General features: G+C 40.0%; 1 protein-coding gene across 3 annotated transcripts in view; it reads left to right on the top strand.

Moving 5' to 3' along the window:
- The window catches only part of SLAIN1 (SLAIN motif family member 1), a 55,836-nt gene that overhangs the window by 13,499 nt on the left and 30,139 nt on the right, over positions 1-12,198 (top strand). For all 3 annotated transcript variants that reach the window (XM_032496836.1, XM_006182680.2, XM_014557588.2), the window contains exon 2: positions 6,565-6,704. In XM_032496836.1, coding sequence (XP_032352727.1) covers positions 6,662-6,704 — 43 coding nt within the window. In that variant the 5' untranslated portion in view covers positions 6,565-6,661. The remainder of the gene's footprint in view (positions 1-6,564; positions 6,705-12,198) is intronic.

Raw genomic sequence — 12,198 nt, 5'->3', positions numbered from 1 at the left:
CCCCCCAGTATCAGATCTCCTATTTCTTAAATCCTGTGTCTTCGTATTTCATTTATTCTTAAAGGTGGGGCACAGCCTCGGTAGCTTTCTGAGAGAGGGGGCATGCAGAGATGTACACCTTGAAATCCTGCCTATTTGAAAATGCCTTTATTCTATCCTCATAAAAGATTCATGGTTGGGCTGGGTATAAAAGTCTAAGTCAGCTCTTTTTCTTCATGTTTGAGGGCGTTGTTCTGTTTCATTCCAGTTTTTATTCTAGCTGTTGAAGTGCACTGTAATTTGGTTATCAAATCTTTCACGACTTTTTCTTGAGTTTTCCTTTTTCCCTAGTGTTCTTCGTGGGCACCTTGTATGGGCATGTCTGTTCATTCATTGTACTGGACGTTTCTGGGTGCTTTCACTCTAGAACCTGATGGCTTGCCTTCAACTCTGGACAATTTTTTGCCTTAAAAAAAAAACAAAAAATTTCTCTTCACTTTTGTGTTTTGGAACTTATAATAATTATCAGATTAGGCCCACCTGGTGTTATCATTTAATTTTCTTATCCCTCTTCCTGTTGTTAATCTTTGTCTGTGTTTTGCTTCTGGGAGACTTCTGCAACTTGATCTTCCAAACTTATTTATGAAATCTTTTGTTTCTTCTATAATAGTTCAATAGTTCCATTTGCCAAGAGTGAGGAAACTTTTTTTAACAAGTTGTTTTCGTGCTCAGTTCTTTTCTTCCTTCTACTTTTAGTCTCAGGGTTTTATTTAAATGGAATATTCCAGGTATCTAGCGTCATTGATTGTCTGTTCATACGCAGAGGAGGCACTGAAGTTGATCTAAGGCTCTGTGTGGGTGGACCTCTGGGACCAGTGGACTTCTCAGTGATTGGATGGGTTGCCAGCTCAAGTTTCAGTATCTCTAGGTCTTCCCTTGGGTTCATCAATTTTTCCAGACATAAACATTTCTATACTGCTCGGAGATAGAAGTTAGGCAGTCAGTTCTAGGAATGTAAAGTGTTAGGATTCTAACCATTCAGCAAGTAGGCGTTCACTTACCCTCTCTGGTTCAGTGAGGCACTTCATCCCTCCTTCAGCTAAGTTCGGTGTGCCCAGAGTCGGAGCTTCTCTGTAGGTCTTCCACGTGGTAAGCCTCTGGTCTTAGCTTGTGACTGAGGAGGGGTAATGGGCCTGGCTGAGTGGAGTAGAGGAGGGGACTGGCATTCCAGTTACTCCTTATGCAGCCTTTCAGCTGAATTCCCTGCTTTCAGTTGCGTGATCCTCCCCATATGCTATGAACTGCAGGTGAGGTGAGATGTAGTAGCAGATAGCATGGGCGGACAATGGAATGTGAAAGAGGGAAAACCCTGCACCTGAATAGGGCAGAGTGGGTCATGTAGCAATTCAGTGTGCCTGTGGGAAGTGAGCACTGCTTTTGAATGTGCTGTGAGGCTGTGAGGTCAAATACATACATGCACATGGAAAGAACCACATTACATAGGCCCTAAAAGATTAAGGATGTCTTCCTGAGGAGTTCTCCTGCAAGCAGAAAGCAGATCACTGCCCAGAAATACAAACAACACCCAAACTGGTGGGAGTGTGTGCAATCCTGGGGCGAGCTGGTTGGTGGAAGTTCCTAGCCACAGCAGAAAGGGACAGTGGTCCCGTTGGATGCAACAGGTAATGGGCAGGATGGTGCTTCAGGTAGCTTCAGGTGGTAGCTGAGAGAGGTTTGAAAATAAGCAAAGGCTCAGACAGTGCATGATTGTGTGTGTGTTAAACTGTGAGGAAAATTAGTTAACTCAGAAGAAATCTAAAGATGAGGAAGTTCCACAGTTGACTGATGGCTCCTGTGTGTCTGGGCTGTGGCATCCACTTCTCTGGGTCACCTACATGGCAAGTGGCGGCCCCAGGCTCAGGTCTTAAGAACATTGAAGGGTAGGGAGCTGTTTGTTCCTTACTGTTTTGTGAATTTTTCTAAAGCTTTATTAAGGTATGAGTGAAATATAAACTGCATACATTTAAAATGTTCTATTTGATTGGTTTTGACATACGTATACACCGTAAAACCACCACCATGGTCGAGATGGTGAATCGTCCCCATGCTCCAGGCTTCCCTGTGGCCCTTTTGTATTCCCTCCTCTCCTGACCCTGCCACCTCCGACTCAGGCCGCCATCGATCTGTTTTCTGTCCATCTGGCTTGGTGTGCATTTTCTGTACTTCTATATCGGTGAAATCACATAGCATGTACTCTTTTTTCATTTCTTTGTGTGGTCTGGCTTCTTTCAATCAAGGTAATTGTTTTGAAATTCATCAGTAGGTCATTTCTTTTTATTATGTTATGTGAATCAGTAGGTCATTTCTTTTTATTATGAGAGCCCTTAGATTGTAGGGACACAGCAGAGGCTTATCCATTAATCTTTCCGTGAACATTTGGGTTTCAATTTTGGGCTATTACAAATAAGTCTTTGCATGGACAAATGGCATTTGTGTCTTCTAGGTAAATACTTAATGGCCTTTGAGCGTCTGGAACAGAGAGTTAGGTATATGTTAATTTTTAAAGAAGCTGCCAAAATCTTTTCCAAAGTAGTTATGCCATTTTTCCTTTCCACCAGCCGTGTATGAGAGTTTCAGTTGCACCATATTGTCACCAAGACTCGCTGTGGCCAGTCTTGTCTTTAGAAATCCTAACAGCTGTGTAGTAGTATCTCATGGGGGCTCTAGTTTGCATTTCCCAAATAACTAATGATGAGCATCTTTTTATACACCTGTTTACCATTCATAGATCATCTTTGCTGAAATATCTGTTTAAATCTTTTGCCAATTTTTAAAAGAACTGAATTGCTTATTGAGTTTCTAGAATTTCTTACATATATTCTGCTTATAAGTTCTTGTATCAGATAAATGATTTGTAAATATTTTCCCCCAATCTATTGTCATTTATTCTCTGAATAATCTCTTTCAAAGAGTGATTTTTTTTTTTAGTTTTGGTAAAGTCCAGTTGATACATTTTTTTCTCTCATGGATCATACTTTCAGTCTAAGAAAGTGTATCTAAGAAATTTTTGCCAACCCAAGAACACAAAGACTTTTCATCTGTGGTTTCTTCTAAGAGTTTTACAGTTTAGGTTTTACACTTTTGTCATCTATTTTGAGTTCACTTTGGATATTGTGCGAAGTATGGATCAAGGTTCACTTTTTGTATGTGGATATCCATTTGTTCCATTACCACTTGTTCAAAAAGACTGTGTTTTCTTCATTGTGTTGTCTTTGTACTATGTCAGAAATCAGTATTCCATACATTTGTATTTTATTTCTGGACCGTCTATTTTTTTTTCCATTGATCTGGTTACTTTCTTGGCGTCCTAAAGTGTCTTCATTACTGTAGCTCTGTAATAAGTCATAGTCAGCGGTCGCCCTCCAGCTTCATTGTCCAGGCTGTTCTAGGATCTTTGCATTTCCATGTGAATTTCAGAATCAACTTCTACATTTCTACAAAAAGCCTGCTGAAATTTTCAAGTGGAATTTTGTTAAACAGATCAGTTTAGGGACCGTTGACATCTTAACAATATTTAGTCTTCTGACCCATGAACAGAATCTGTCTGTTAATATCTTTTTAGATTTCCCTCAGAATATTTTGTAGTTGTTAGTATACAGGTCTTAACATCTTTTGTTGGATTAATCCTCAGGCATCTTATTTTTTTTATGCTGTGGTACATGTGAAGTGAAATTTCAAAAATACTGATTGTTGCTAATATAAAAATACTTCTGTCCTTTGATCTGTTATCCTATAATCTTGTTCAAAACTCATTTATTCTAGTATCTTTTGTAGCATCTTCAAATTTTTTTGCATAGATGATCATCTCATCTGCGAATAAAGACAGATTTACTTGCTTCTTTCTAGTCTAAATGTTTTTATTTATTGCCTAATTGTACTGATGAGAACCTGCAGACCTTGTATTGTTCCTGGTATTAGGGGAAAAGCGTTCAGTCTTCCACCGTAAGGATGCTGTTTTTGTAGATGTCTTTAATAAGATTGAGGATATTTCCTCCTATTTCTGATTTGCTGAGAGTTTTTATCAGGAATGGATGCCATATGTTTTTTCCGTTGTATGTTGAGATTATCATACGGTTTTTCTATTTCAGTATATGTGGTAAGTTACACTGACGGTTGAATGTTAAACCAACCCTTCCATTCCTGGGATAAACCCCCCTTGGTAATGACGAAGCATCTCTTTTATATATGGTTGTACTGAATTTGCTAAACTATTCAGACCTTTTGGTTCTGTGTTCATGAGGGGTGGTCTTTAGTTTCTTTCCTTTTAATGTCTGTGTCTGGTTTTGGTATCAGGTTTCATAGCTATGCTGAACTCATAGGCTGTGTTAGGGTGTGCTCCCTCTTTTTTTTTTTTTTTTTTCAGAAGAATTTGTTAAGAATTGATATTCTTTAAATATTTGGCAGAGTTCAGTAGTGAAATCTTCTGGGCCTGGGCTTCTCTTTGTGGGTCATGTTTGTTCTGCAGTGCTCCATCCTTTTACTTTTAACCCACGTGTTTGCATTTGAAGAGCACGTGTTGTAGGCAGCATATAATTGGGTCTTTTGTGACCCCTTTAAACATGAGGAGAAACTTGCTCACATGCCCATCAGAATATTTCCCCTTAGCATTTATTGGCTAGGATTGTGTCCAGGGCTTATGCCTGAAACAGTCATTGGGCAAATGGGATTAATGGATTTACCAGGACTGGCTCAGCCCAGTGCATCCATCTCAAGGTGTGATCTCCAGAGAGCAGTATCAGCGTCACCTGGGAACTTGTTAGACATTCAGATTCTTTGACCTTACCCCAAGCCAACTGAGTCAGGTAGGTTAGGGCTGCCTGCAGTCAGGTGTTAGCACTTCGTGTTTTAACAAATCCTATAAGATTTTGATGCATCAAAGATTGAGAACAACTGGCCTAGACTAACCTTCACTTGCGGGGTCTAGAGAGAGCTCTCTGGTACTGGACAGAGGTCTAGAGAGGGCTCCTCAGTTCAGGGGTCTGACAGCAAGGAAGGGAGAAAGAGAATGATCTACATAGGTTGGCAATAATCTTGCCACAGTAGACCAGAGTGGGACCCAGGAATATGAGTTTTTAACCCACCAACATATTCTTAATGAAGGCAGGACTGTGGTCCACACTCTAAGGGAAGAACGATACATTAGGATTGTTACTACATTGATTAAAAGAGATATTTTAGACTCTTCGTCTGTAACAGGAGTCAGCAGACTGTCCTGTGGGCTGCTGGGCCCACTGCCGGGATGGTGTAGCTGTCAGCTAGATTTTCACATTTTTAAATGATTGAAAAGAATCAAAAGAATATTATTTTGTGATGTGAAAATTATGGGAAATTCAGCTTCCAATGCCCATAAATAAAGTTTGTAGGAACACAGCCACACTTACTCGTGTACACGTCATCTGTGATGCCCTTCGGGCTGCAGTGGCAGGGCTGAGTAGTCGTGACAGGCTGGCCACAAAGCATGTCCAGTCACTAGCTGGCCCTTTATAGCAAAAGTTTTGCTGACCCTGAACTATAAGCGTAAATTGCTAAGTAGTATATTCCTCAACCATCTGGGATAAGTTACTCTTAACAGGTAGCGGACCAGACTATAACAGTACAAGAGTGAATAATGAAGTATGTGATTTCAGGAATATGTGCTCACTAGAATTACAGTAAACTTTGTTTGAAGGAGTATGACTTTAATGAGATTTGTAATTAGATCACAGATTTATATAGCAAGGTCAGTTAATGGAGTCTGTGATTGTAATTTTTTTCCTTCCTTTTTTTAGTCAACTGCTGGTTAATCCTCAAGATAAACCGTATTGTATAACCCCTATCACTGAAAATATTCTAAAATTTCCCTTAGCACAGTAAGTTAGTGACAGAAAACCTTTGTTCTAACTTGCGGTGCCCCAGGGGGGTTATTTTGAATCTTGCCCACTGCCTTGTAATGGTGCGGATGCTGAAAGTGAACTCTTCCCAACTACGTGTCTTTGAAAGCTGTTTGGCTTTAATGAGAAGGAAGCACGTGCTAAGTTTAGTATAGGTCTGAGACAGGGCAAGTATCTGATTATTGAAGAGTTGAGACAATCCACAAACAGCTGACTTTCACCTACTTTTAGACTTCTTTTTAGAAAAATGCAAATAAGATTTGCCTTGTTTACCACAACATGTTTATAGACATTAGCCCAAGTTCGCATATGAGTCTGTTGTCAGATGAAAATGTTCATTTCTAAAATGTAAGTGAGGTGGTCAGGTCATCACGGTGCCCCTTCAAGGTCAGTTCGGTCGCAAGAGCCCCAGATCCCCGACTTTCTGAGACATACAGTTCCATGGTTTTTTGAAGTCCTTGCCACCAAGCAACAGAAAATGTCATATTCTACTAGGGGATATTTGCCTGTTAAAAATGATTTTGGAATTTGAAGTAATCAAATGTGCGTTTTGTTTTGATAGAAACTGTTAAATACATGTTATTTTTCTCAAGTAGAAGAGAGGTAATTTCTATCTAGCTAAATAATACCTATAATGTAGATTTCTTTTTTTAAGGTTATACGTTGGCTCTTCAAAGACATTCCTGTCATCAGAGAAATCCCTGAGCCCTTTGCAGTGGTGTAGACATGTCCTAGATAATCCGACTCCGGAGATGGAAGCAGCAAGGCGTTCCCTGTGCTTTAGACTGGAGCAAGGTAACCGTGCACCCCCCACCTACCCCCTCAAACTCCTGCCGCTGTCCACTCTGTGTTTGTTGCCGGTTTTGAAATAGACACTTAAACTGAAAAACCTTACCCTCAGGTGCGGCTGTTGCATGCGGTTCAGTTCATGTGTTTACACAGCAGGGTTTCTCAGTGTAGAATATATTTAGTTTTGTGTCTGTTTCTAACCAGATTTTCAGGTTCTTTTAGTTTGTGTTGTAGGAATGTGTATTATTTTTCTATTTTTTTCTTTCTGTTTACAGATGTACCAGTAAGTAAAATGGGTCAGTCGTACATTCCCTGGGGGTGGTTACAGGGTTGTGTGGCTGAATTCCAAGGTAGAAAACTGGGGTTCCACCAGGACCTGAGTATGATCTTTGGAGTTCCCTAAACGTTTACTTGGATGTATAATTGGAAGTCCTAACCTTTGTAAACTAGGAAATAATAATCTTGATATTGAACATTATTTAACATATGGAGCCCAACATCAGTTCAAGTTTAAAAAAAAAAATCAAGACAGTTGTGGCAGGAAATACAAGCAAAAGGAATGCCTGTACTCAGCTCTTTTGCTATTTTGATGAAGTAGGCTAGTTCTTAAGGCTGTGATCATTTAGGCTTTTGCTTGTCTTAACCTCTTGGTATCTGTTTCATTATCTAGGAACATTTTATTTCTGTTCCATGGATGACTTGCATCCAGATCACGCTTGAGCTTGAATATGGAGATTCCCGCCCCTCCCGATGAAAGAGTCAGGGTAGCTGGGAGTAGGGCCGAGGGAGTCCGCATTGACAAGCGTAGCAGCGTGATTGTTACGCACACTGATGTCGGAGAGCACTGCCTATCAAGTCCTTCAAGGACAATGAATGCCTATAAAATACTTGGACATAAGACAAAGTATAATAGGTCACGTTTCTCGAGTTCTTGATTCCGACAGTCAGTACATTAAGTTCTTGACATTTTTCGTTGTATCCTCTAACCGCACTCATTTGAGGCAGGTACTGCCCTCATTTTTAGAATGAGAGAAGTAGAAGTGAAGTTCGGAGAAGTTCAGAGGACTATGAGAGGGCAGAGTGACCCTTGGAAGCAAAGCCAGGGCCTGAGCCTCCCTGACACCAAAGACTGTCCTTAACCACATTGTGTGCTGCTTTATTGGCACAGTCAGCAGTAAGTATGAACAGAAATCTGTTTTAAATATATGGGGAAGGCCAAACTAAAAAGCATGTTAACATTTTAACTGAAATGAAATAAATGATTCAGTAACAGGAAGTTGAAGTGGAGTCGGAACAAAGGAGTGTTAGGGTTAAAACTTTGACTGATGACAGATGTGTGTCTAAGAGAACAACCATCTCAGCACCGAGACCCTTGTCTTCATTCTGTTCCCATTTTCCTGAGTGCCCCCGAGCAGACCATTACATCCCTCTGCACTTTTCCTTTCTCAAGGGTTGTGTAGGCCTTCCCTAAGTGTCCTCAGTCAAACATCCCCAATGCAAGGACTCTATATGTGTATTTTATTATATGAATTTGGCTCAACTTCATTTGGAATACAGTTCAAGTGGAATTCAGAATTAGAGTCCTTTAGTTCAAGAGTCAACAAACCCTTTCTGAAAGGGACCAGATAGTCAATACTCTAGGCTTCGTGGGCCGTACACTCTGCATCACTAGAAGGCAGCCGCAGGTGCAAACGTGAGTGAATGAGGCTGTGTTCCGGTATATCTTTATCTGTGGACAGAGATCTGAGTTTCATGTGATTTTGTTTTTTTCCCCATGTGTCAAGAAATATATTCTGTTTCTGATTTTTTTTTTTTAACCATTTGAAAAAAAGTTAAAAACCATTTGTAGTTGGTGGGCATGGCAAAACCAGGGGCAGGATGGTTTTGGGCCATAGGTTTGCCCACCTCTGCTCTAGTGCGTTTGCACACGGGGTAGATTTACATACCAGGTGGGTTTAAAAAATAGAAGAGAGGCTTTGTTACTATAACGTGATGTAACATGTGATGTAATTTAAAAAGTATCATGATTGGTGATTACTTTTGAGATTTTAGGCTAGATACCTGATTAGTTTTCCTTCCGTTGGCAGGGACTCCAGCAGAATGGTGAGGTCATGAGGACGTGAATTGCAGTTTTATTCATAGTGTAATTCATTTAAATTTTACAAAAGAGTTTAAGCAGAGAACTAGCTTTTCATATCCAAAATTACTTTTATTTAATTTGTATATAAATCTAAATCTTCTTTTGCTATGAGATCCTTAATCTATAATCCCATTATGAGGTAAGAAGTAATGGATTAGAATAGGTTGTTCACTGGGTGAAAACATTTTTTGAAACGTGTTTTATAAAGCAACATGTCTATAGTTTAGAAAGTATTAGTCTCAAAGATGTTTTAAGGAAAATAGCAGATTGCCACCCCATCCTCCCCCGCCCACTTATTACCCTGATGCAGTTAAAAAAATTTTCTATCTGTTCTGGTCTTGCTGTCTACCTCTCTTTTTAAATTCTGTGCTTATGACTCTTGCTTGAGTTATCATTTTTAATCATGATCCATTGGCTTTCTGATTTGGGTGGTGAAGTTTTAATTTTTAACACCCTCCTCCCACCTTATACTTTTTCTCTGCATATTCTCCCATGTAGCTTTTTACCAATTTTAGGACATATCAGTATTGATTATGATAGCAAGAGTCCTATTTAAGCCATGCAATATTTTATCATTATGTTTCTTTTTTTCACTTAACTCTGTTTTTCCTAGAGTTAATTGCAAAACGATGCTCACTTGATCTTTCAAACTCTCCAAATGAAACATCCTTGGTTCGGTTGGACATGGAAACCCAGCAGGGGCTTTTTAACTTATGCATTTATTTTAACTATTCCTCCTGGTGGTGCCCTCTGTCCTCTTACTACAACCTTAGCTCGTTCTCTGTAGGCCTGCGCGCAGCTGTCATGGCGGGACTTCTGCTCTCGTCCTGGGCATGTGCCAGCCTGTCCTCTGTGCTGCATTGCTTGTGTCCTAAATGCAGAGACTTTTTTTCCTTATTTTCACTAGTTTAGTAGAATACATTCTTTTTTGTTTGTTTGTTTGTTTGTGGGGAGTAGGAGGGGAAAGAGGATGTGTGGGAGGTGAATTCTGAGACCCTCATCTGTCTAAAAATGTCTTTATTGCACCTTTGTTCTTACACTTGATTGTTCTTTTGGCCACGAGTAGAATTGTATGTTAGGAAGCACTTCCAACAGAGTTTAGAAGGCAGTATTCCATTGTGTTTTTGCTTGAGGATTGCTATTGAAGTCTTAATCCATTCTCATTTTTGATTCTTTAGATCTATCTGCTTAAGATACCCTGGATATTTTAGAATTTTTTTGTTTCTGGTATTTTGAAATTTCATTTTTTTATTTTGGTGCTAGACAGTTGGAGGGCACTTCCAACCTGGAAACTTCAGCTCTGCAAAATGTCCTGCATTATTTCTTTGCAGTCTACCCCCCTCCCTGGTTTTCTCTATTCTTTCTAGGTGTTCCTTTTAAGTTAGATGTTGAATCTCCTGGATTGACGTCCAGATTTTACATATTTTTCTCTCCTTTTGTTCTTGATTTTTTTTTTGATGTTTTACTTTCTTGGAGATTAAAAAAAAACTCTTCTACTAAACTCCTATTGTGTATTTAAGTGCCTTCCATGTGCCAGGCACCATTGTAGACAGTGGGGTCCAGCAGTGACCAAACCCAACGGTAAGTCCCTGCCCTCACTGAGTTGGCTGTCTAGTCTGCAGACTTTCACTTAATCCTCCTTTTTTGGGTAAGTTACCCCTGCTCGTCTAAGGCATCTTAAACCTTATGGCTTCCTGTTTCAGTGATAAAACCTGACTTTGATAGAAGCAGGAGAGGAGCAGCTGCCTGGGCGGGGAGGGAGCCGAGGCTTTCGGTGCTTTCGCCATAGACTCTGTGCCAGTCCTCCTGCTGTTGCTTCACCTGGGGACCCCACCCTCTGTGGTACCCATGCCTTCATTCCAGAACTTTCCTTGTTCGCTTATACCCCACTGTGGACCTTTGGAGCAGAGAATACTGAAACCCAGCTGGGTCTGTCACCTGATGCTTACCTGTTTTTTTTTTCATTTCTGAATAAAATGACTCTTCTTAGTCTGATAGTATTGTGTCTCCCATTTGATCTTCCGTGTGGGTTTATAAGACTTGAGTTAGTTGTCGCTCTAGTGTGGTTTTGTAAGAGAATAGAGAATTTAATATTTAGTCTTCCATATTGAAGAATTCCTACTGGCTTCCAATTAAGGGCTCTTTGTCAATGACAGCTAATTAACTGGTGTCAGAAGTTACAGTTTTAACTTAAACTTTACTCATAATATAGCATAAGTATTTAATTGGAATATGGTATGTTGCATAGTTTAGAAATTTCAAGTAACTCCCTAATAAAGCACTTTCTTTTTGTCTAGAATTCATTTCTTTGGGACAGTGAGCATCTTCAAGTAACAGATATTATTGAGAATTTTCTTTGAGACCAGGGTTGCATCTTCATTTTGAGTATCAATTGCCCAAGGACGGGGACTTGGTTTTGTTGATCACACCAACTGTAGAAGGGAACCGGACATATAACAGACACTGTTGCTAAAATGAATTTTTGTTTAATGTTTTATGAACCCAGTGTCATTGTTACTATTGTTATAATTTGGTTTGCTTTTGACTATTTTAAGATGGGGTGGAGTCTTCACACCACTTTCCTAATCAGTCATCTCTTCCTTTCAGAAGAAAGACTGGTGTCACTTGAAGTATCAGTTTGCAGAGTTGCTTTTGCACTCACAAGCGTGTTTACTTTGAAATAGTTTTTACTTACCTTATTGCTTTTGTTGCAAAATGATTAATACTTGTACATGCTTCTCCCAGTCACCATACATTAGATCTGTATGTACTCCATTTCTGACATGCTCTAGAGAGTAGATAGGAAGAAGGGAAATGTTAGCCTTCGTCTGTCTCTCTCTCACTGCTTTACCAAGGGCTGGGTGCATGTTCTTTTATATTAGCCTGTGGCTGCAGATAAAATGCTGCTTATTAGAGAGCATATATTGTAGTTATTTGGTTTTTATTTCTTGACCCTGATGTTTTTGGGAAGAACATTACAATTAAAAGATGGATGCCCTGAGAACATGTGGGAGTCAAAGTCTATCTAGTGGGTGGACCTTACATCCTCTGGTCCCATGGTCTTACCTCTCTTCTCTCTCGTTCCCTCTTGTACCCTGGGAACTTAGCCTCTGCTGTTTTCTTGGTTGCAGGCCAGCTGTCTTCCCTGCTTAAGGCAGAAGCATCCCCAGAACACATCTGAGTAAGGGGTGTGTCAAGCTTGGTTTCTGCAGGGGTACCGGGTAGCATTTCTCCCAAGATTGTCTCTAATTGTACAATTGCTAATGAGCTCATTTGGATTATGACTTCTTGAAGGGCCTGCCTCTCTCTTCTTGTTGCCTACCATCTCAGTTTGGGAGGGCCTCAAATAACCTTTATGCC

Source organism: Camelus ferus, chromosome 14, assembly GCF_009834535.1.
Source record: "Camelus ferus isolate YT-003-E chromosome 14, BCGSAC_Cfer_1.0, whole genome shotgun sequence".
NCBI lineage: Eukaryota > Metazoa > Chordata > Mammalia > Artiodactyla > Camelidae > Camelus > Camelus ferus.
The sequence above is the reverse complement of the archived record's forward strand: the minus strand, read 5'-3'. Positions and strand labels throughout refer to the sequence as shown.